The sequence below is a fragment of the Parambassis ranga genome, chromosome 19 (genome assembly GCF_900634625.1).
Source record: "Parambassis ranga chromosome 19, fParRan2.1, whole genome shotgun sequence".
NCBI lineage: Eukaryota > Metazoa > Chordata > Actinopteri > Ambassidae > Parambassis > Parambassis ranga.
In genome coordinates, this window is record NC_041039.1 from 2,226,942 (window position 1) to 2,252,408 (window position 25,467).

The 25,467-nt window shown below is 40.3% G+C and overlaps 1 protein-coding gene across 3 annotated transcripts in view; it reads left to right on the top strand.

The window, feature by feature from the left end:
- The first annotated feature begins 413 nt into the window (after nucleotides 1-413).
- The window catches only part of immp2l (inner mitochondrial membrane peptidase subunit 2), a 158,073-nt gene continuing 133,019 nt past the window's right edge, over nucleotides 414-25,467 (top strand). For 2 of the 3 annotated variants that reach the window (XM_028430704.1, XM_028430707.1), the window contains exons 1-5: nucleotides 421-462; nucleotides 7,711-7,761; nucleotides 7,854-7,951; nucleotides 8,496-8,656; nucleotides 22,426-22,567. In XM_028430704.1, coding sequence (XP_028286505.1) covers nucleotides 22,433-22,567 — 135 coding nt within the window. In that variant the 5' untranslated portion in view covers nucleotides 421-462; nucleotides 7,711-7,761; nucleotides 7,854-7,951; nucleotides 8,496-8,656; nucleotides 22,426-22,432. Of the gene's footprint in view, nucleotides 463-7,710; nucleotides 7,762-7,853; nucleotides 7,952-8,495; nucleotides 8,657-22,425; nucleotides 22,568-25,467 lie in introns of all 3 variants that reach the window. The other variant, XM_028430706.1, reaches the window with a different exon arrangement.

A 25,467-nucleotide genomic window follows, 5' to 3' on the forward strand; every position in this document is an offset into this window, starting at 1 on the left:
TGAAAGGCAGTTGTGTGAAATTAGAAGATATCTAGACGATATCAATCTGTAGTGTCCTCAAACGTCTACAACTGTTTCCTGAAGAATAGGGCTGGTGACATCCAAGCCATCTGTCAGTACTTGCTGCAATGTCTGTGGATGCAGACCATTGTTGAAATAAAGCCATTGTTTGCATTGCAATTGTAAACAACTAAAGTTTGATTGCTCTGCAAAAAGTGAATTATGCTACAAAACTGACTTGCAGGTGTGAAAAAAACTTCAAATTTAAAAAAACTTTTTAAAACGTTTTTAGTAAATTATCTTTATTTAATTATTCGTGCTTTCAATATTATAAAATTGGTGCGAATGGGCTTCCATACATTTACCTGTCACTATGGGTTGGTATTTATTTGGGCAGGCGTTAGGACCCGGGGCCGACGACGTATATGGAAGGACGGAAGTGGAGCAGTACCCACGTTGATGGTAGGTGTGTTAGCTGTTGTAGCTTTCGTGTCAGTTCATAGAAGAAGTTGTGTTTTAAATCGATTGTTGGGACTCTCTCAGCTTCTTCTCTGTTTGCCTTACTGACACGCAGTTGCCTACATCTTTCTCTGACCGTGGCACTGTTTGAAAAGTTAGGCTGCCGGCTAGCAGTTGAGGCTAACTGTTAGCAAACAGTTAGCCACTGCTGAGGCTAACTGTTAGCAAACAGTTAGCCTCAGCAGTGGTTTATGTGATGGGAGACGGACTGAGTGTTTTTCTGTCACTGACAACAATACGTAATATGCGTGATGTTTGTTGTCGCTGAGATGTGAAAGTACCGATGAAGGTCTTGAATGACTTTGTCTCCTCCAGTCTGTCAGAAATTAGTGAAGTTCTCCTACAGTTTCTCACGCAGCTTTGGTTATAAATAGTTAACACTTGATTAAATAGTCATTAAAATACAAAACAATTGTCATATAAACAAGTACTTCATGTGCTGTGTGGGTGTTTGTGGCACACCACGTCCTTTACAGTGAAGTAAGGTTTGTTGCCTTTAGTTTTTTTTTTTACTTTTTAGGAATAATTTTATTTTTAAATACAGCAGTTACAGCTAATTAAAAGTAGTATAGTATTAGAGAGAGAAACTCTCTTTATTACAAAGAAACTGTGGTTCCATAAAACTCATAGAATTCCCACAAATCTGCAGGCTTTTAAATGTATCACACACACATCCTTGAAAATGATTACTTGAGAGAGTGGGAACCATGTGATCCATGAAAAATAATAGCCAACTGCATGCATATTGTGAAAGGCTCTGTCTCATCCTACTCACCTATTACAATAAAGGGCAATTTTATTGCTGAAATAAAATGCAAATTAAAACGATGTACATTGAACTAATAATGAAAAATGGAATCAGTCACCGGAAACATTTGAGGTATCTTAATTGGGTCCTATCTTCATTTAAAATGACTTTTGAAATGTAATTGTCGCTTATTACCATTTGTGGAAAAAAAGATGCAAGGAGTTTAGTAGCAGAGCATGTGAGCAGAGTGGCAGAATTTGGCATGATATATGCATATTATTGTGACAACATTTATGTTCATATTGCCAAGCCTTAATTTCGAATTTGGCCATTTATGATGTAATGTTTCTGTCATTTTGTCAAATCAACTGCCTACTGGTGTTGTTTTGTTGTGTTGTTTGCTTATCAGTTGTTTAGATTCAGCAACATACCTGCGTAGTTATAACGTTACACCTTTTCATCTCCTTAACTTTATTTTTTCCCTCTTATTGGTGCACTTATTTGCTTTTTTTATAAAGCAAAATAAATATATTTGAGTTTTGGACCGTGGATTAGGTCATTTTACGACGTGCCAATTCATCCTTGAAATTTATCTGCACAGCTTTCAGTTTTGCTTTTGTTCGAGGGACAACCCTGTTATGTTTTATGCTACAGTAATAACAGTTTGATTTGTAATTGATTTCCTTTCATAAAGCACAGAGAGCTGCAATATAACTCCCAGCTTAATGGAATGCTGTCATGTGGATGGAGCATGAGGCTTGACTAAATGTCAGATATTACAGATGTAATCAGCAGAGCTGCTGTCTTCCCCTACCAGGAATAGCAGATTGTTGCTGAATGATATTTGAAGCACTGTGGCGTGGTATTGATTCACATTGTGAGCTGTCTGTGTCTATCAGTGAAAAGATTTTGTCAACACGATGGTGAGGGAAATGTGCAAGATGCAGATGCTAAACGCTGTGGTGAGACAGGTGCCTAATCTGGCAAGTGATTTGTGTATAAATGAAGACTCGATTGTAAGCTATTAACAGTCATGCTAAAAGCCACACTATGAAGTTCTAAATCTTGATGTGCAGATTATTATACTTTACACAGTCACTAGTTGGTATTGACTGCTTGGAAAGATTAGAATTTTAATCCTTTATGGGTGATGCCAAAGTTTTGCTCCCAGAGTCTGGATGATTATGGAAGAATATTTTCAGTGCTACCTAAGCAGCAAGAGAGGAGAAAGAGGATGACAGCATGGGCGAGTTACACCTGTCATTTAAGGCTGTCTTTGCTTTCTTTCTGGTGTAAAGTTGGACTTTTTTTTACTTGCAATCCAAGTGATTGGCTCACTTTTCGTTTTGCATCTCATGTGTCAAATGAATTTAAGGCCTCCATAGTAATTTTGAATTGTACAGTATGTATTGATGTTGGTGAGATGATGAATCATGAGATTACCTCCTGACTCATCATCTCATCAACATCAATACATACATGTCAGCATAACGCACAATAAATAAACAAAAGAAATTGATTTTACATTGTACAGACAGTTTAGGTTAATGATAGGGAAAAAGTGAATGAATGGGTAATGACTTAAATAATGAAGGAGTGAGGAAGAAATTGTTTGAGCTATTGATTGGTAACCTTGCAGACAATGATCGTACACAATGTATTGTGGGCTGGTTTTCCAGAAAATGTAGTTCAGCTATAGTGCTTCGGGCTTAGAAGCAATTGTGGTGTTCTGATTGGTGGGCAAAGATCTGCATCCAGTTTAAATCTTTTTTTCATTGGTGTTAGTTTGTATTAACATATGCTGGAATATGTTGCAAAATCTGACGAGAAAAAAAACGTGTTTTGTAATGCTCTTTTTACATTTTTTTTTTTCATTTGTGATTTTTGCTGTGTCATGGTTATCAGGTATTTATTTGTTGTTTAAGGTCAGGTATCTCAGCTTTGTTATTTTATTGCTGTCAAGTGGTTTTCGGCTTGTTTGTGTCCCAGTGGCTGCCTGAGGTAAAGGGTGACCCAAAGTGCTCATTAGCCCTCCTAGGTGAGCCAAAGCAGGACGTTTTCTCACAGTGTACTGTTGACCTATGAAAAATTTTAAAATCATATTAACAAAATTTATGTAAAATTAAGCTTGTTGAGCAAAAATGATTCAATTTGTTCACATATTGACAAAGTTATGGCCAAAATAAACAGAAAAATTTCTCTCAGAGGACAAAAACAGTCCATGAGGGTTAAATAACAATTACAGAACAAAATAAAAGTTTTATTTCAAATAGGTTAAAAATAGGGGTGGGCGATATGGCAAAAAGTTTATATCACGATTCTTTAATGATAAAATCACGATCTTGATTTTATCACGATTTGTTTTTACATTGACACTAATTTGCATGTTAGTGTGTAAATGACGTCAGGTAGCCTACTCTGTCACCTCTCAAAAACTGTCAGTAGATGTTAAAGGCAAACAAAAACTCTGATAATGTGCACTCAGTATTCATTTTCAATAAACATGAAAATTTAAATAATTTACAGAACAAAATTCAAATAGGTTAAAAAGAAGACTGATGTAATTCTGTAAAGTATTATTCAACAGTCATTTAAACAGACTGAAGTGTGCCTCCAAAGGTTAAACAATAAATACAGTATTGAGACTTAAGTAACTCCTGAAGTTCAATGTGATTTAGAACAAATGATCAAACTTTCATGGGAATCATATCTAAGGACAAACGGAGCTGCTGCTGTCACCTCTGTCCACCGTTTACTAGAGTCCTCATGGAGCCTCTTCATTAAATGACTGCGTTATTGTTTTGGTGACGTCATTAGCTGTTGCCTCTGTCTGCATCTGATGTACACACGCGGCCCTCCCACTACACACACACACACACTAGGGGTGTGTGTGTGTGTAGTAGTGGGAGTAGTGGGAAAAATCTCAACCGTTCAGTACACGTGTTTCGGTTCGGAGCGCGTGTTCTGTTCGGTTCTGGACATGCGCATCAAGTAATACAGGGAGACATTTTTACCACAGCATGGAGACGAGTGTTGGCAACTTGGCGTCTCTCTCACTACATTTCATGGTTTTCCAAACTTTTTTTAATCAAAAGCAACTAGTGACTCTCTCTGGTGACTTTTGGAGACTGACGTGAAAGCACGTATCATTCTGCAGTCAGGCTACTGTCCTCGACAAGCAGCGACCGTGAGCTCCTCCCCCGCCTCAAAACACTCACAGCCGGTCACTCTCTCTGTAGCTTCACGCAGCAGGTTCAGCTGCAGGCAGAGCAGAGAGACCCACAGCACTCTGCGTCCAATTGTGCGCAAAGCTACCGAAGGCCCCGTCAATGCTTACAGAGCGGGATGTAAATAGCATATTTCAATGGCAAAAATAAAAATAAAACCACGGACATCAGTACCGTTAGCATTGCATAGCTTATCCTAGTCATACAGTTCAGTCTATCCAACTAGCATGTCGTTCTCTGTCCGACAGTGGGAGTATCTGCGCACACGTATCTGTGTTTGTGTGTCTGCGCATGTGTGTGTACACACATCGGGCCTCTGAGCGCAGACAGCAGCGGTGAATTGTAAACGCACCATGCAGACAGAAATGACATGCTCCCGTGCAAATAAGATAAATAACATGAGCTGTTTAGTTTGTTTAATAAAAGAACAAGGTGTAGACCAGTTGTAAGGGAAAGGTTTTCTTAAATGGCTTCTGTTATGATCTGGTGCTATATAGAAATTGAAAAGAAATGAAACTGACTTAACCTGATACTGAACCTGAACTGATAATTAGGATATAATTTATGCTTATCTGGTATTTACAGACTGTTAAAAGTAGAAAAAACCTCAACATTGTAAACCAAACCGAACCAAAAACCGTGATATCAGAACCGTGATACGAACCGAACCGTGGATTTAGTGAACCGTTCCACCCCTAACACACACACACACAGGTGTAGAAGAGCTGCTGACGGCACAACAGCAGTGAACCTGAATATAACGAGCTGTTCAGAGAGGTGGCGCGTACGTGCTCGTAGCATTATAATACATTCGTATACACGCGGCCCTTCCACTGCGACACACGTCGCACACACACACACAGACACAGGCTTAGAAGACGCGCCGCTGCTGCCAGCAAAAACAGTACCGAACATAAAGGTGGAGTTCCTTTTAGGGACCAGTTCCTCCGTTTTCTTTTCATTTTCAGCCATAGCATTTGACAAAACAAAACCTAATTCAGTTAGGAGCAGTGCAAAAAAACGTGGCTTTGACGATCTCAAAATCGCGTTGTCTGAGATCGCAATTTTCGGTCTAAAACGATAGATCATTCAGCCCTACTGTCCAGTAATCACCTTAGTTTTGGCTGAGTGAGCATGGTGTACTGAAGATGAATGAATACCCAGTGAAGTTAAAGAGGTTGTCCAGCAAATTAATAATTAGTTTGGTTGCCCAGCAACCAAACTCTTGTTCTTCTTTTCTTTATTATTATTATTATTATTATTATTATTATTATTATTATTATTATTATTTTTCTGTACGTTTTTGGCTCAGCATATCTTCAGAATGCATGGGCCGATTCAAACCATTCAAACATCAAAAGATTCAGCTCATTCAGGACATGTCAATAATAATTGCAATTCAAATGGCCGGGGACTTTTGAGGTCTCCTTCTGTTACCATGGTGACAGACTGATGCTACTTGATGTTACATGATGTTGCCATGCATCCAAAAAGATTCAGCTCATTCAGGACATTTGGGGAAACCATCAATAATAATTGCAAATATATTATAATATTAAAGATATTAAACATTTTCCATGTCTTCTGCAAAATGCTACTCCTCCTACAAATTACAAGATAGAGAAACCATTTCTGCTGTTACCATGGTGACAGCAGAGTTTGTTTTTTGGTAAAAACAAACTTGCTGTGGCAACCAAACTTGCATTTTCTTCAGGAAATGCAAGTAATTCTTTATGCATTTTTTCATATAAGTACCTCATACAATGTCCAAAGATTGGGACAGTTACCGGTGTCACGTGACATCTGTTGAGCCATTTGTCCCAACTTTTCTGATTCCCTTACCTTTAGCTGTATGATTAGAATTTTGGGACATGTAGAATTCTGTACATTAGAATTCTTTACATGTAGGAAATGTGATAATTAGCATATTTAAATTGCCATAGCTCTTCTGTTCTTAAATAATTTTTAAAAACTAGGGATGCACCGAAATGAAAATTCTTGGCCGAAACCGAAGATGAGGAATCCAAGGCCGAAAACCGAAACAAAAGTATTAAGCCAATTATTAGTACCATTGCATTTATGGCTATGACTGTGTACTAACCTCACTAAAATCAAGGCATTGCAAATGCACAACTTACTATAAATGTTTCAAAGAAAGAGCAATTGAAAATATTTATTTAGCACATTCCAACAATGCACAATATAAAATAAAATAACTTGCCTGACTAGCTAGCTTGACCCCGCTTGTTTTTACATTGACACTAATAAACTAGATGATTGCTTAGTAAAGTTATCATCTTAAACACAAATGTTTATTTTTTTACTTAAAATATTTGACTATATTATTTATTTATTATATACTTCCAATATATATTGCCATTTATTAATTGTTTAATATGCTTATTTAAATATACTGAAGCTCTAATCCCAGATCAAATACTGCAACTCAAACTCCACACCACGGGGCGCTTATACGTTACTACAGTACGTTTCCGCAGAAGACGAAGAAGAAATCAAATGCACGGAGAAAACGGTTCGGAGCCTGTGGAGGAACAGAGGCAGGTGGAGACGTCACGGAACTTTTTGAATTTGAAACTTAGCGCCACTGCTGCGCGCCAGAGTCTGAGCTCTGATTTTAAGGCCTTAGCGCTTTGACTCCTGACAACGTTTGCGGTACTGAAGCCAACGTTAATGCCGCTGTCTGTAAGTATACTTGAATATACGCTGTGTTTGAGAGTAATGGTTACAAAGGAAGCTCCTCTCTGTTCCTAAAATAAGACTTGCTCACGGTTAGGAAGCCAAAGTTAGAAGAACTGACTGACTGACATGTGAGGCATTTTGTTTTTAGCTTAGTTAGCTGAAATGCTGTACGTGCCCCAGTTGCTATTGAGTCGGCTTTAGGATCCACCATCCTGTGGCCCTGGCCTCCACATTGGAGTTCCTTCAGAGGGAAACAAACACTTTCTTCTCCTTTACAACAAATCAATTTGCAATTGTTGAACAAGAATTCTTGTTTCCACACAAGTGCTTCTTCCTGATAAATCCAGAGAAGGGCACAAAAGTGGAGAGTAAGTAAAACAAGATGCGACTGTCTGTGACTGTCTGAAGCTAGCTTAACTAAACCTTAGTAGCTTCAGATACTACTAACTAAGGTTTTATTTTCAGATTGACTCGTGGTATTGCTAATATTTAGGAGTCTTCTCTCTTACGTTTCAGGTATTACAGTTAAAAACCACTTGCATGCCCCACGTGACACCAAGGAATGAGGTGAGATTCAAATTCATTTAAATGTATCAAGCTGTGTTTTACATTGTTTTGGTATAAATTATTTGTGTGTGTTTTTCTGTATCTTATGACAGCATTGGTAGAGATGGAGGGGGGATTCATGTTCATCAAAGGGCACAAGCTGCAAGGAAATCAAGGAGAAGCTACAATAACAACACAATCCTGTTCAAAAGTAAGTCCTCCCTTATTGAACTCTGTCTTAAAACATGTAAATCGTCTGGTTATACTGAGTGTTCATGGGCAAATACAACCACAGATGAAGATCTCCTGGAGTCTATCAATGAACAGGATGCCAGTCCATCACAGGGCCTAGATCTCCGGTCTTTATTTTTAGGTTTTCATTATTGGAAGGAGGCTTTGCTTTGAAATCTTCTGATCTTCTGTGGGTTTTCTTTTTACCATACATTACTTAAAATACTAAAATAATTAAATAGTAAATATTTAAAATGTTTTATTATGGTAAAGGAACATGTTTCTTGTTATACTATGTTTGCCGAATATTTTGCCCAAATATGACCTAGGAAAAGAACATTGGCTCCATTTATCATTGTTTCCTGCCAGTTTGCCTTTAAGTGCTTCCTTGTGCTCTGCTTCTATGTAGACAGTTCTGATGGCCAAAGATGCCCTACTATTAAACTAATTTAAATTCAGTTGAAATAAAGGTTGTGTCAATCTATGAAAAGACACCAATCTTAATCTGTTTTTGCTCTCTGTAGGAGCTGACAGCACCACCTGGCCAAGAGCTCGGATTTTCAAGCTGAAATGATCCAACACCTCGTCAAACTTCTTCTAAAGTGTAACAGCAGCCTCTCGGTGACACCACCAGTCACGTCAAGACACAATGGTTCAGACAACAGTCTGTCAATTGCAAATACAGGTGAGCACTACTAGGTGGATAAAATGTCTCAAACCTTGATCTGTTTCAGGTGAAAAGGCTGATTACAAGCCCACCAACATATATGAGACAAGACAATTCAAAAGATCAATGCTTCAAGGTCTGCTATTTTTGTCAGTTGTAAAACATTTCTTGCTTTGGTATATGCCGGTATTACACGTTTTTCACCTTTACATTTCATATATGGAACACTGGTATTACCTTAGTGTAGACATGGGTACATTTCTACCTCCATACTTTATTTTATCATAAAATTGTCCAACTAACCTATATTTCAGATTGCTGGTGAGTGCTGTGGTTTCTTTGTAGTTCATGGAGCTCAGTTGAACTAGAAGGCTGTGTCGCTATGAATGTACTATTATTAAAGCATTGTTTTTCTCTTTTTTGTGCAGAGAGGGTTGTGCCTTTTTTTTTTTTTTTTTTTTTTTTTTTTTTTTTACAAGATTTTTGTGGCACTGCTATGTGAGCATAACTTATGCTGTAAAATTAACATAATTCCATATACATCACAATGTATTTGTTACGGTAAAATCCTGGCAACCACAGCTGCCGGTAATTTACTGTAAAGCTGAACTTTTTAAATAAAGTTCTGTAATATAATTTACAGGTGTCCTGCTTTATTACTGAGATATGTTGTAATTAGGTCTACAGGAGTGTGTATTTTTTAATGCAAATTTCCATTATTTTTAGTGAAAATAACTGTAACCAGATTTACATGATGGTTGGTAACTTTAAGGTAAACTGCCGTAAACAGGTTTACAGTACATCTTTATAATTCACTGTAATTTACTGTAAATACACAACATTCTTTTACTGTAAAATGTACGGTTATCAAAAAGTCATACTGTAATCTGTTATACGTCCACATCTTATTTTTCACTGTAAAATTCTGGCAACCACAGCTGCCGGTATTTTACTGTAAAATACACAGATTTTTTTTTTACAGTGTACTATGCGGGTTTTGCTAATTTGCTGTTGACCTGAATGAGTGATGATAACGAGTCGGTAATGTTCAGGGAGGGGGCATGACGTGCTCGTAGCATTATAACAGACTGAACAACAGGTCTGACGGACAGTGTTATCTGACCTGTGTGGTTCATCCATGAAGGCTGATTCACTCTGACTGACAGCAGTCAGCTGGTTTTAAGGAGTAATAGTCTATAGTTACATGATGAACGCCCATTTAAAAAGTATTGTTATTATCCTGCTATAATGGAGCATTGTCTGCCAGTATGATATCTGCATACAGCTAAAACTGTGACAGACAGAATGAGAAGTTTGTCAGCTGGAGCTCAGCTTTAGAAAGAGAGGAGACGGAGAGGAAGAGAGGTGAGAGAATAGATACTGTAGCTACATTAGAAATGTGTTGAAGAAAACAAAACATGTATCTCAATCACAACTATTAAATAAAGGTGTATATAATTTTAATGATTTTTATTCACATTGGCAGATAGATAAGTGAGGAGCAACAGCCAGAAAATACAGAGAGAAAGCAAACAGGGAACTGAAGAGTGCTGTATGAACTTGAACTATGAACTACACTCAACAAAAATATAAACGCAACACTTGAACACGATGAAGTATGCGAGGCGTGAAAAGTTTGGCAGCAGGGTCACACATCGCCAAAAATGGCCACAAAAGTCAAAATGGCGGACTTCCTGTTGGGTTTGGAGGGGGGGTCCAAGAGACTTTTTTGTGCGTCTTGGGGTGATACACATGTGTGCTAATTTTCATGATCCTGTGTCAAACTGGCCAGCGGGGCTACGCGTTAGGGTGAAAAATACAGTGAGTTCATTTGTAATGGCGAATGGTCAACTTTGAGGCCACGCCCCCACCACACCGTAAGACTTTTGTAAGAGTTTTGGAATGCGTCTATTCCCTATGGTGTCCTGAGTGGACACGGCGAATTTCAGCTCAATCCGATGAAGTATGCGAGGCGTGAAAAGTTTTGTAGGAGGGTCACAAATCGCCAAAAATTAACAGAAATTTCAAAATGGCGGACTTCCTGTTGGGTTTGGAGGGGGGGTCCAAGAGACTTTTTTGTGCATCTTGGGGTGATACACATGTGTGCCAATTTTCATGAGCCTCCCCAAAACAGGCCACAGGGGCATGCAGAAAAACCTATGAAAACACAACATTTTGTGTAGCCAGTAGGTGGCACTCTATAAAATCCTCAATATTGTTGTATAGATGTGTTTAGGTACAGATCGGACCGTAAACACAGAAGTTATAGTGACTTCCTGTTTCCTCTGAAATGGTCAAACTTTGAGGCCACGCGCCGGCCACAGCGTCAGACTTTTGTAAAAGTTTTGGAATGCGTCTATTCCCTATGGTGTCCTGAGTGGACACAGTGAATTTCAGCTGAATTGGATAAAGTATGCGAAGCGTGAAAAGTTTTGTAGCAGGGTTACAAATCGCCAAAAATGGCAGCAAACGTCAAAATGGCGGACTTCCTGTTGGGTTTGGAGGGGGGGGGGGGGGTCCAATTTTCATAATCCTGTGTCAAACCGGCCAGAGGGGCTATGCATTAGGGGGCGCTATAGAGCCATTTTCCCATGTGCGTTTCAAAAGTCAGCAAATTTCAAAATTTTTCGGGCGAATGAATTTTTCTACCAAGTTTGGTGAGTTTTGGGGCATGTTAACGCCCCCAAAAATGCGATCTCAGGGGGGAAAAAAAAAATAATAATCCTAAGGGTTTCAATAGGGCTTTTGCACCATTCGGTGCTCGGGCCCTAAAAATAATAATCCTAAGGGTTTCAATAGGGCTCTTGCACCATTCGGTCCTCGGGCCCTAATAATAATCCTAAGGGTTTCAATAGGGCTCTTGCACCATTCGGTGCTTGGGCCCTAAAAAAATAATAATCCTAAGGGTTTCAATAGGGCTCTTGCACCATTTGGTGCTCGGGCCCTAAAAATTAAAGCTGCAAGCAGCGATGATGGGCCCTCGCAGCCCTTGCGGTCCGCGGGACCAGCAGCCGCCGCCTCCCCTCCCCCTTCCATCTTCCAGCTGTACCGGCACGAGCTGTGTTCTGCAGGGCAGAAGAGTACAGCAAAACACACATGTACGAAAGACAGGTCCTCCGGCCAGTAGGTGGCGCAGTGACTGTAGCATAGCAGCATGTCAATCTGTGCAATCAGCATGACTGTAAAGTTTCATCCACATAGGATGAAGTATGTGGGAGATACAGTCAAAAAGACATGTATTTCCTGTGCGTTGGCGAAGGGTCATCTTTGTGGCGGTGCCACGGCCAGGCCGTGTGAGGAAGTGCTGGGTTTTTGATAACTTTTGGTCCCTAATGTCTTAAGAGTAAGCAGACCAAGTTTCAGGTGGATTGGAGAAATCCTCTAGGAGGAGTTCGTAAAAGTGGAGGGAGTGAAAAATGCAAAATGGCGTAGTTTTTTCAAAATGGCGGATTCCTGTGTGTTTTAGAGGATACCTCCAAGAGACTTTTTTTCTTGTCTAGACGTGAGACATGCGTACCAATTTTCGTGTGTGTAGGTCAAACGGGGAAGCAGAACTCATTCCAGGGGGCGCTGCTGAGCCATGTGGCCACGCCCACATATGACGATGAGGTGATATGAAAAGGTGTACAGGGGCTGATGTCATGATCGAGTAAGAGGCAGGTAGGATGAACAAGAAACATAGAAGCCGTCTCTATGGTGGCGAAGGTCACCTTTGTGGCGATGCCCCGCCCACACGGTGTAACATCGAGCTGCGTTTTTGATAACTTTTGCTCAGCCATGTCTTCAGAACCAGGTGACAAAATCTCAGGTTCGTTAGAGTATTTCCCTAGGAGGAGTTCGTTCAAATACAAGGTGTGGAACATGGATAATCAGCCTGAACACAATCCATACCGCCAGTAGGTGGCGCTATGAGAGTTTCTGGTCATTAACATATCAATCTGTTCAGAATGACAGGCTCAGCATGCCTGATTTTTTTCATCCACATTGGATGAAGTATGTGGGAGATACAGCCACAAACACATCCATTTCCTGTGCGTTGGCGAAGGGTCAACTTCGTGGTGGCGCCACAGCCAGACCGTATGACAAAGTGCTGCGTTTTTGATAACTTTTGGTCCCTGACCCCTTAAGGGCAAGCACACCAATTTTCAGCCGTATCAAGCAATTCTACTAGGAGGAGTTCGCAAAACTGGTGTGCAAATTGGAACAAGGTGTGGTTTTTTCAAAATGGCGGACTTCCAGTACATCGTGGAATTTTCGTCCAAGAGGCTTTTTTTCTTGTCACAAGGCGATACATCAGTGTACCGAGTCTGAAGTCTGTAGCGCTTGCGGTGAATATTTTCACACGTTAGGGGGCGCTGCAGAGCCATGCAGCCACGCCCACCAATGGCGACAGTGTCAAGTTGCGTTTTTTGTCGGGGGACAATTTTCTGCCAAATTTGGTGAGTTTTTGAGCACGTTCAGGGGGTCAAAATCGCGATACCGTGGGCGGTATAATAAACGCTTGCATTTCAATAGGGCTCTTGCACCATTCGGTGCTCAGGCCCTAATAATAATTCCTAAGGTTTCAATAGGGCTCTTGCACCATTCGGTGCTCGGGGCCTAATAATAATCCTAAGGGTTTCAATAGGGCTTTTGCATCATTCAGTGCTCGGGCCCTAATAATAATCCTAAGGGTTTCAATAGGGCTGTCGCACAATTCAGTGCTCAGGCCCTTATTATACTACTGAAGTAAAACTGAAGATTCAACCACACAAGGCATCAAATAAAATATGTTTAATATTTTATCCTTATATAAGTGGATTGCATTTTTTAATTGACGGTATTAAAAATGATTCTGTCGCTACCCGTGTGCCCCGCCGGTATACCTTAATACCGCCCAACAAGCCCGGCCCACGGCATAAGCGAACTATGCGGTGGCTTAGGGCCACCGCTCGTTTATAGGGCCCCAAAGCGCGCCTGTAACCTGGGTAAAAAAAAAAATCAGTAATCTCTCTCCTCCACTGTATTTCTCATGCAAAATCGCTCTCGCGATATTAAGTACTCTCGCGAGTATAGTAGTGTATGTCATGTGGCTGCGCTGGGCCAATTACAACATAGTCACGTGACCGCGTCGAGCCAATTGACAAGCGTACATACAAGAGTATGGAAAGGTTTTCTGCAGGTATGGTTAAAAGTTTTCGGTTCGCTTAATATAGTTGCCGCCCAACCCTAGATGGTGTACACTCATGGGTGTACAGAGTAAAGAGCAGGCAGTCCTATGGTGCAGAGGATCTGGATCAAGGAGCGATGGGACAAGTCAGGCTGAATGGGGGCAGTCTGTTAGTCCATCTGCATACTGACTTTCAGACCCAGCATGTCTTGTTCTCTACACATTTTGACCATTATTCTTTGACAGATGGCTTTTACCATCTGCGTACTCTGAGTGCCATCTTTTTCAGTGGTAACATACTTTTGATCACTGTTTACTAAGTCTCTAATGGCCATATAGATGGCGCTGTCGCAGGCGGCAGCTAGTCACCTCCCAGCATTTTGCTGTACTTTTGTAGTTTTTAGTGTCTAGTTTGCTTGTGTATGTCCTTTTTGCGGTGCTTGGGTTACTCATGGCCCCCAGCAGCCATGCCGAGAAGACCCCTGGCATTGTTTATACTCGCGATCATCTGCTGTTAAGACCACCGTCCTTCGTTGTCGGAGAGAAGCCCCAAATCAGTCTGCGTTAGTGGGAAAGATGTTGAAACTGTCTCATTTTATAAGTTCTTGGTTGTCCAACTGGACAATAAACTGGAGTGGTCCATGAACACTGAGGCTGTGTACAAGAAGGGCATGAGTAGACTGTACTTCCTGAGGAGACTCAGGTCCTTCAATGTATGCAGCAGGATGCTCCCCATGTTCTACCAGTCTGTCATGGCAAGCACCATCTTCTTTGCTGTGGTGTGCTGGGGATCAGGCATTAATGCAAAGGACGCCAACAGACTGGACAAACTCATCAAAAAGGTGGGGTCTGTTGTTGGGTTTAAGCTTGCCAACCTGGAGGAGGTAGCAACATACTCCTGCAACCCTGCTGCTCTAAGGAACGGTACAGGAGTTCATTGATGCTATTTTGAATGGATTAGCACTTAAGACATGAAATGAAAACACAAAGTGTTAATGATGTAAAGTGAAGAAAGTGTTTTTGTTATAGGGAAATATTAAAGGTGGGTTGTTATGGAATGTCTGCATAGCTTCTGCTGCCTCATAAAGGCATGTGGCATCCCAAAGGACTCCTCACACCCAGGTCACAGATTGCTAGAGCTACTGCCTTCAGGCAAATAATACATGTCTTACAAATGTAGCACTAACTGACTGAAGATTATATATTCAATGCTGAAATACACCTTTATGATGCCAGAATGTGTGTTGGGCGTATGGTTTTAAAGCTATTTTTTATTTTATTACTATTTTTTTAGCCCATGTACACAACTATAGCAAGGGTTAAGATTTCACTTCTAAATATTATTGTACCATGTGCAATGATAGTAAAGATTCTGTTCTACTGGCGCACAGCTGTTAGTTTGTCATCAGCTGTTAAAATAGGACAGTCTGCACATCCAGTCTTTTGAGAGTGTTGAAATGAATTTACACTCATTTACTCTGTGTTCTCTACAAAGGCTGGCATTACGGCTAACAGGAGCATTCTCGTTTTAGACATTAAAATAAGCAGCAGCCTCTGAGGCTGAGAAGTGTAGTAAAAAAATGTAGTTCAACCTTTTAGGTGCTGGCTACGAAAGTAAGTCAACAGCAGAAATAAACATCTCAACACCCTGGTACAAAAGCATTTTGGCGGTTTGGGGGAAATCTTTCAGCGGCCGGCTGTAATCGGCATCCCTGCTGCCTTGCTCTATCCTTCCCTGTGGATTTATCGGTCTGGAAAAGCTTTGGTACGCTAAAATTAGTCACTGACTAAGAGGGAGTCCAGCCCAGAGACCCAGAAATTCAATTCTAGCAAGTGGAGCAAAAGCACACCACAATGTCTCAGCTTGATAGCAGCTGATATGCTGACCTGAAGTTTGCCCCAGGGCTGTCTGCTCACTGAATTTGATATTTATACCTCCTGAATCTAGTTCATCTGAATAAATTGAAAATGGTTAGTAGAATTGGGTTTTTTGAACTGCTGACAGATCAGAGAAGCTGCTTCGAGACTTTTAAGAGGCCTTTTCATCTGAGCTTGACACGAAGCACCGCTCTTTTACTTGCTTTTTAACAGTCCAAATATAATGGCAAGAGCTTTTATTTCAGTAACTGCTGCAGTCTCAAAACCTCCATTAAGTGTTTGTTTATGATAACCTGTCTTGCCTCGGTTTGTCACAGAGCTTCTTTTGCATATTGGGCACCGGCTTGAATACTAATGCTGACAGAGGAATGTGCTGCATTAACTTGTTTGTCACTTATGTCGACAATAAGAATGCATTTTCTACAGAGTAGACGGTTCCCCTGATGATGTTCAGTTTAATGGGCTGGAGTGCAGTTGTCATCATGGTATAAACAAGCCACATTGAGGCAGACAGCTGATCAAGAAAATGTGGATCCTGCAGATCACTGTATAGAGAGAACTAAAGAGAAAAAAAACAAAACAAAAATCACATCTCATTTTGTAATATATGTTTACCATCTAGATTTCTTCTTTCAATTCTATGTTCTTTTTTGTGTAAAAACCATTGACAGTAAAAACTATGGACAGAGCTTCCGTGACGTCACCCGTTTGTTTCTGAAGAGCCGTTTTGAGTCTCAGTGGGAGGTTCCGGGACGTGATGACCGCCGCCATGTTGGCAGCATCACGTCAACTAAAACTCCGAATATGGACAAAGAGGGGGAGCACGAGCGGGGTTTGGGGGGCGGGCGATCGTGGAAGCAGTAAACTCACGCTGTGATACGTCAACTGTCTGTCACTCAAGCGGCAACGCCCATAATTAGGCGTAATTTTAAGTCCGAATACAATTGAAACGAGTGAGTTGTAAAAAAATTCACCCTCCGTACAATTGACACTAGAAGAGAACCTATCATCACAGCAATTTTTTTGTACCAGGCTGTAAACATGTTCTTTTCTGCTGTGAAATCGGCCATTTTAACATGGGAGTCTATGGGAAATTACTCGCTTTTGGAGCCAACCCCCAGCTGTTGCAGCGTGAATTACAAGTTTTGACACTTCCGCATGGGCTTCCACTTTGAGCCCCGAAGGTTGCCGCTTGGTAAAAACATAATTATTTGATTATAGTGGGTCTTTGTATTAGGCGAACAAGAACATTTTTTCTGCATTACCACATATTTATTAATTATATATCCCTACCTTTTGATCAATCACATATTGAAGGAATGACAGATTAGAGACTTAAAAAATGTCAACCCTACTGCCAGCCATCTCATTGTCTTTAGAAGCTGATATTGTTCTCACCTGACAGCAGTGGATCTGTGAAGCACTGCATATTAATAATATGGATATTTTTAAATTAAAAACTCAGAAAGAAAATGTAGTTCTGGTGTTCCTTCCTGTTAAATCAAAATCTAGACATTTAACTAACAAGATGAGAAACTCATTTTTCATTTAACTGTGACTTTGATGTGGAACCTGCTGCATCAGCCACATTATTTAAATGTGCCGACAGGAAGCTAAAGGAAACAAGGTCGTTTTAATGTGACTGCTGTGGCTCTGTTGAGGTATTGGCGCAGAAAGCACTCAACTGTAAAACAGCTCCGTGTTGGTGCTACCTCTGATCATTCACTTGTTCTTTGTGAGAAGAATTATGCGGCAGGCTGTATGGAAGTGTAATGGCAATATGTTCATGTCAGGATGGATTGTTATGGTAGGATAGATTTTTCCCCACCAGCGCTGGGGGTTTCCTCACTTTCAGCAAATGATGGCTTACAAAGCCCACTGGAGGCAGATCACTGTGGTTAATAAGATGTAATATTCACTGTGGCTGACAACGCTCTCCTTTGTTTGACAAGGTTCTGTGTGTGTGCACAGTATGTTTGCACCTTACTGGTTTATGTGTGAATATCTGCAAAGTATCTAAGCAGCACTACATTCTTGGAAGAGAAACCCTGAGCTGGGAGAGTGGGCCCAGCATGTTGTGTTTTCAGTGTTCATTTGTCGTATGGTAATAGTAAATAATTGTTGCAAAGTTGCAGTCATTGCAAATGCAGGATTCAATTCAATTAAGTTTTATTTATATAGTGCATTTTACAATCAGAAATTGTCTCAAAACGCTTCACAGAAACCCAGACTGTGAGACCCAGAGCCTGAACCCCCTTAAGAGCACTGTGGCAAGGAAAAACTCCCTTTAAGAGGAAGAAGCCTTAAGCAGGACCCATCTCTTAAGGAAGAACCTTCCTGCTGCCAGTCGGCCAGGTAGAGGAGGAGAAGAAGAGGGAGAGAGGACAGAGAGGATGAAGGAGAGAGAGAGAGGAACAAACATGCAGCAAACATGATACATTACAGAGAGCAAACATGACAAGCAAGATGAAACAGTGATTGTATTATAATGGATATCTATATATATTGTCAGTCCATAAGTAGTAATAGTAATGTGATAGTAATCAAAGCAAAGATGAGTAGCAGGGGCTAGTGAAGTCAATGAGCACAGGAGAGTTCAGGGGCCGGACTGCAGGTCAGCATGCAGGTCTTGAGACCTGCAAAGAGAGAGAGAGCGAGCGAGAGCAAGGCACAAAACTATGAGGAAGATAGTAAACACAGATTATGAGATGATATTACTAGTATGAGCTAGACTAATGAGAGTAGAGGACAGGTCAGAGGGTGGGAGGGAAACTGCTCAGTGGATCATGTTTGTGCCCACCGACAGGGTAGACCTAGAGCAGCATAGCTGTGCTAAAAGTTAAGATTTTATCGGCCCTATGACACCTGTTATACCTGTGGCTGAGGCAACTATAACTATACCTACCAGCCCTACACACTATGTTTAAGGCTAACTATATGCCTTACTAAACAGAAAAGTTTTAATTCTAGTCTTAAAGGTGGAGGCAGTGTCAGCCCCTCAGACCCAGATTGGTAACTGGTTCCATAGTAGCGGTGCCTAATAGCTAAAAGCTCGTCCTTCCATTCTACTTTTATGAATCCTAGGAACTACAAGTGAACCTGCACTCAGAGATCTGAGTGTCCTGTTAGGGACATATGGTACTATCAGGTCCTGCAGATATAATGGAGCAAGTCCTTGTAGGTTAGAAGAAGGATCTTGAAGTGTATACTACTTCTACTACGCTAGAACAGGAGAGATATGATCCCTTTGGCTGCTTCCTGTCAGAACTCTAGCTGCTGCCTTCTGGATTAGCTGCAGACTGTTAATGGAGTAATGTGGACATCCAGACAATAAAGAGTTGCAGTAGTCCAGTCTTGAAGTGACAAAAGCATGGATAAGCCTTTCAGCATCACTCTGAGAGCGGATGTTCCTGATCTTAGCAATATTACGCAGGTGAAAGAAAGTGGTCTTGGAGACCTGTTTAATATGAGAGACAAATGACATGTCTTGGTCAAAGATAACTCCAAGGTTCCTCCCAGTCGTACTGGAGGCCAGATAATACTTTCTCCAGAGAGAAAGTATTATCTGATAATCTAGTTCTGAGAGGTTTAGGTCCAAAAACAATGACCTCAGTCTTGTCCGAGTTTAATAATAAAAAGTTGGAGGTCATCAAATCCTTTATGTCCTTTAGACATGCCTGTAGTCTGACTAGCAGCTCAGTTTCTTCAGGCTTCATGGATAAATACAGCTGGGTATCATCAGCATAACAGTGAATGTTTATGCTGTGCTTCTGGATGATGTTTCCTAGAGGGAGCATGTAGAGGGTGAACAAGATCGGTCCGAGCACGGAACCCTGTGGAACACTGTGATTAATCCTTGTACGCGAGGAGGAAACATCATTAACATGAACAAAGTAAAATCTGTCAGATAAATATGAGTTAAACCAGCGCAGTGCTGTTCCTGTTATCCTAATCTCGTGTTCTAATCTGTGTAGCAGGATACGGTGATCTACTGTGTCAAAGGCAACACTGAGATCCAGTAGAACGAGTACAGAGAGGACCGATGCCATGAGGAGGTCATTAATGACTTTAAGCAGTGCTGTTTCTGTGCTGTGATGGGCTCTGAATCCAGACTGGAAAGCATCAAGCAGACTGTTCCTATGCAGGTGGTCATTTAGCTGACTTACAGCCACTCTTTCAAGTATTTTTTTAATGAAGTTAAGGATAAAGCACCTCAAGGATCAGTTCCACCCAGAGTTGTGTCAAATTATACTTCAAGTGTAAGTTACATGCTGTCTTCATTTTGTTGCAATGTGCAATATTGGTTGTATAGTAGAGGAGTGATAGTCAGCCAAGTTTTGGCTAAGAAGTTTATCTGTGATGTCTTTGCCTGAAATAGTGCTTAAATATATCTCGTTTCAGACAGATGGACACCATTTGTCTCAAACATGTATCAACACGTGCATACTTGTGTACACCCCCAATGCAAAACACAACTAAACTGACAGAACCCTACACACACAAACATGTATCATCTGTAGAAGGTCATTCATGTTTTGCGCTATGCCGTAAATGTCATGAGTTTAGAGGTCCTACTCTATTGTCTAGGTTATTGTTGTAACATGCAAATGTTCTCAATTTTGTGGCATTTTTAGTGTTTTTTGTGCCAATGCTAGGGCCAGCTACAAGACAGATTCTCATTTATGCAATTTTGAAAATAGACCAAATGTTCCTGTGCTCAACATTTTATATTGTGTGAATATTCTGACAGACAATGGTCCATCATCAGCCCTGCATTAGTAGACCACACAGTGTTCAGTCCCAAGTGGATTCATTATCAGGATGTTGCTCATCAAGTGGCATTTACTAGTGAGAAATACAAGTGATCCTCTAGGGGGTTTTCCTTTCCCTTCTTTGTTGCATATTGAATTTTTAAACAGCCGGAGATGGCAAATGTCCAACCACTTGTGAATCTGGACTGTTAATTATGTTTTCACAGTCTTCTCTGCAAAACATCTTAAAATATCACGGTCTGCAGTATTTGATACACGTTTACGTGGGAGCAGTGCATAGCAGTTCCACCTCCATCTTCTGTACCTGGCCAAGAAATCGTATTTTTTTTCCCCTAGAAAATCCGGTGTTGACAGTGTACTTGTCAGTAAATAGCTTCTATGCCTACTTCTTACTTTATTTTCTTACTTAATTACATTAACCCAATGGAAATATCTCTCATCTTGTATGTTTTTATAACCTACAATGTGCTGTAATAACCTTTTGTACATGTTACATGATTGGCATCCATGTGGTTTAAGGGTATTGGATTATAGGAGAGGCAGTTTTTACAGCAGTGCGGGACACTTCCTGACTGCAGATGTAGAAGGCGGCGTTGAGGCAGCATAGTGAGTTTTTGATTATGTTTCATTTCAAGTCTTGTGATGCAGAGGTAATAGCTGTAGCAGATCTCCAGAGTGAGGACAGTGGACGTGGAGACGAGGCTGTTAGCTGTTAGCCAAAGGCAATGGTGCATGGCTGCTGCTGCTGGTGCAGCCGGCTGGTCGGTCATTTCACGCCTGTCTGGGCTGGAAGTGGAAGAGAAACTCTGTCCTGGGAGAGTGGGCTCAGTATGCTGTGTTTACAGTGTGCATTCATCAAATGTTGTTAAAATTGACGTAAGAAATACTTTCTTTTTAGAATTCTTGCATGTTTTGTGATTAAGCTCCAACAGCCAATACTGGAATTTATTGAATAGAAATTGTATTTCTATATTGTATTGTTAAATGTAATTTTGTGCCACTTTGTGCCAAAGTCTCAGATGCCGATTACTATCCAAGAATCCACTTATTGATAGACATGTTAGTATGATGTCTAGCATAGGCATAATGGTGTAGATGTTACATTGGGACTTCTTCTGTGGTTGTGGTTTGTCTTACTTTCTCCTGTTGCATTAGGCAAACTTTAACTAACAAAGGTAAGATCCTATTCACACTAATGACTGTGTAACAGATCAACAACATGTTTCTGCCAAAATATCCCATTTGGCCATGGTGAAAAAAGACACCATATTGGATTATTGTTATTTGACAAAACTAATTAAATACAAACAAACAAAATAGTATTTCAACACAAACTAGCTAAAAAAACTAGCTAACAATAACAAATCATTGTTAAAAAAATGAGGAGTGGTGTTTTAGATAGACCTGTGTTCCATCCACTAACATGAAGGAGGCAGGCTTTGTGACTTGTATTGCAGCCAGTCACCAGCATGTAGTGAATGCTTTGGCCTCACTTTTAGAAAGCTGTTTTTCTTCTGTTCTTCCTTCCTGATACCCTGGAGTCCTTCAAATAGCACTCCACTGCACTTTGCAAAACAGTGAGAACCTTCTTCCTTAAAAGTTACTTTTAGGTGCTGTAGAACCGTAAACCAGCATTTGTCATTTATATATAAGGTAATTTTGCTGGATTTAAGTATTGCTGAGGACTAATGCTACATTTGACAAATGCTAGCCTACTAGGGCTCCAATGAGTACAATTTGATGAGCAGAGCTTTGAGAGAAACATACAAGGAATATTTGGTGCTTGTGACTGCTCGGCCTTTACCCATTTCTAACCTCTTATGCTTTGATGCAGCTGTTATTTACATGTGCTTGTCCCATTTTAATTTGTAGTGTGTCATTCTCTTTATACTGAAACAACCCCTTAGTAAGGTATAATAAAATGCTCCTAATGTGTTATTTTGTCATTACTCTGAGAATGCTGCTTTCTGTTTATCTATCCCATCCAGTTTCCTGATGGCTCAGCAGGCGACAGCAGGACGCCGTTACCTGCGAGCGTTTGTTAGCGGATTCTTTGTCTCTGTACCTGTCACCGTCACATTCCTAGATCGATTCGCCTATGTCGCCCGAGTGGAGGGGGCATCAATGCAGGTGAGACATTCTACAGTCAGCCTGCAGAGACTGTTTTGAGGTCAACAGAAGGGGAAGTTGCAATTTCTAGATGTCTAACATTACCAACTGTAGATAAAAGCAGGTCAGAGGTCTCAGAATCCTGACAGTGTGTTGAGGTCTGGAGGATAAGAGCAGAGAGAAGCCTGAAAAAGTATGCCAGTTAAAGCTTACTTTGCCTCTTTTTGGACAATTTTGAGTCATTTCTCACCTTTTCCATTTTTACTATTGGAAGCATATAATCCATTTTGTTGCATATTACTCTTAATTTTGGTATCATTAAATGTTACATATTTATGTCTAGTTTTGGATTATTTTTTCTTACAGCAACACAGCTCTGGGGCTCCCCCTAAATTTAAATGCACAATACCAGTGATAACAACATATTGCAGAAGGAGCCTCCCCCATGAATGGCATATAGTGCAAGTGTAACAAGCTCTACAAAGCACTTTTATTGTATTTTTTACAGCAAATGTCTGTTTCGATATATTTCTGGTTAATTGCCCAGCCCTAGTTTTCATAGAGGTCTGCACACACCGTTAGCTTTATCTCATTTGCCTTTTTTTAATCCATTTTTCAAGTAAAATGTGAATCTGACCCTCATTTCAACAAAAAAGTAGGTGCCACAGAGTACAGACAACAATCCCTTCTTAAGCACACTTCCCTTCTACACACTTAATGCTTAAATTCATGTTTTTTTTTTTTTTAATTAGAACAGCATCTTATTCTCCAGCATGCATTCAGAGGTCGCCTTCTTGACCCAATATATGAAACTACATGAATATACAACATGAACCAAAGCAGCTTAAAAATTCGTGCTCATTAAAAACAGAGAACAGATTGTGTTATGTATAATGCAGTGTCACAGATAATGAGCTGCATGACAAGAAACAACAAACTCGGTCAAAACCCAACAGACACCTGTGTTTTTCCCTCTTTACATATCTGCCTCTCAAATGAGCAGAGAGCAGGTTTGTTTACTGTTTGCATGAAACAGAAGCCTTCACGCATACGGATGTTTGTGGAGTTTTTTTTTTTTTTTTTTCACTTACACGATCTACAAGCAGCACAAGTAGGAAGCAGTAAATCAGACAATGGCACATCCAGACTTACCAATGCTTTTTTTGCATCAATGCTCAACAAAAAATAGCAGTAAAACCGATGTTACTGTAAATAAGGACATTTTCCAGGAAAATACAATAATTTCTTCTACAGTAAGTTGCTTGTCAATTGCTGCCACTTATATAATGTGTTTTACAGTATGTAACTCTCAGAGTTAACACACAAGGAATTGTACATGACCTACTTTATGGCATGTCATATGTCATGCCATATGTCACCATAGTGGAATTAACTACCAGTTTAGATAGAGCTGTGTAGTTTGTTATTCTCTGAAGGATAATATGGTAGAGCCGTGGTAGGCAAAAATGACCTAAACCATTAGTTTTTAATGCCCAACCCCATTCATTTCAATTTTATTTACACATTTATAATTTTATTTATTTATAAATGTACATTTATTTAAAAAATATTAATTTATTATTATTTTTTAATTTATTAAAAAATATTATTAAATTATTATTAAATTTATAAATTATTTATTTATTTATTTATTTATATTTATTTTTTTATTTATAATTTTTATAATTTTTTTGCACATTTTACAATCAGAAATTGTCTTAAAGCGCACAGAGACCCAGAGCCCATACTCCACGAGAACAGAGAACTCGCTTCTCACTCCACGGGTGGTAAGAGTAAAAAAAAATGTTTATTTCGGCATGGAGGTACCATACTCTGCGAGATGTGTGTGTGCAGAACTCCTCATACAGCCCTCCCACACGTCACACACAAAAGGTTGACAATCGTGGTTACCTGGCCTAACGAGCTGATAATGTTCAGGGAAGAGGGCGTATAGCATGACAATAGATAGAAGATTAGTGTAGCTGACTGTAGCAGACCTCTGGTCTGTGTGAGTTTGATTCTGTGAACGTGTGGATGACTGTCTGCAATAATACATCCCGTCTCCCGGTGTTTAATGTGCGCGTCCAGCCACTGTAACGCCGTGATCAATACTGGGATTAATTTTTATCGCCACCTTTTGGACAGACACTCTCCTCTGTGCTCCATGTTTCTCCTTCCAGGAGCTGTTTGCCAGCTGCTCATCTAAACTGTCCATCGTCATTGTACTTCCTCCTTCTGTCTGTGTGTTCTGCATCTGAAGAAGCTCTTGCGCTTCTCCACATTCATCACGCCCACTAAATTCCGACAAATAACAGCATGGTTGACGCACAGCCTTGAATGGAAATGTTCTGCCCAGGCCATGTGTCCGAGAGAGCTGCACAATGTGTGGTCCGAGAGAAAAATGACGTCATTTTGTAGGCCTGACGTCGGCAGGGGGGAGGGAGTTCTCTGTTCTCGTGGAGTATGGATCTAGCTTTAACAAACATGCACAAACATTACAGAGAACAAACATGACGGGTGACGAGTAAAAACAAAACTTATCCAAAATGCCTTGCTTCAACCTTCTGAATAATTATGACCTGAATGACAGAGAATCTTCATCAACAACTTGAGACAAGAGTAAAATCAGAGCATCCCTTAGTGTCAGGGGGATGTGAACACTCAATTTCATGAGTGCTTTGCTGCCTGTAACCCCACCCTCCCTTGTAATATGGACTATTGTAGTTGTATTGATCAAGTGATCTAATGAATAATTGATCGATGTACAATCATAGATTCTGTTAGAATTAACACAATTATACCATATCTGGCAGACAGTGTTGGGAAGAATACTTTAAAAAAATATTCAGTTACTGAATACAGATTTCATGCCCTAAAAAGTAAGTTGTAATGTTACATTACTCAGTCTGAGTAACGTATTC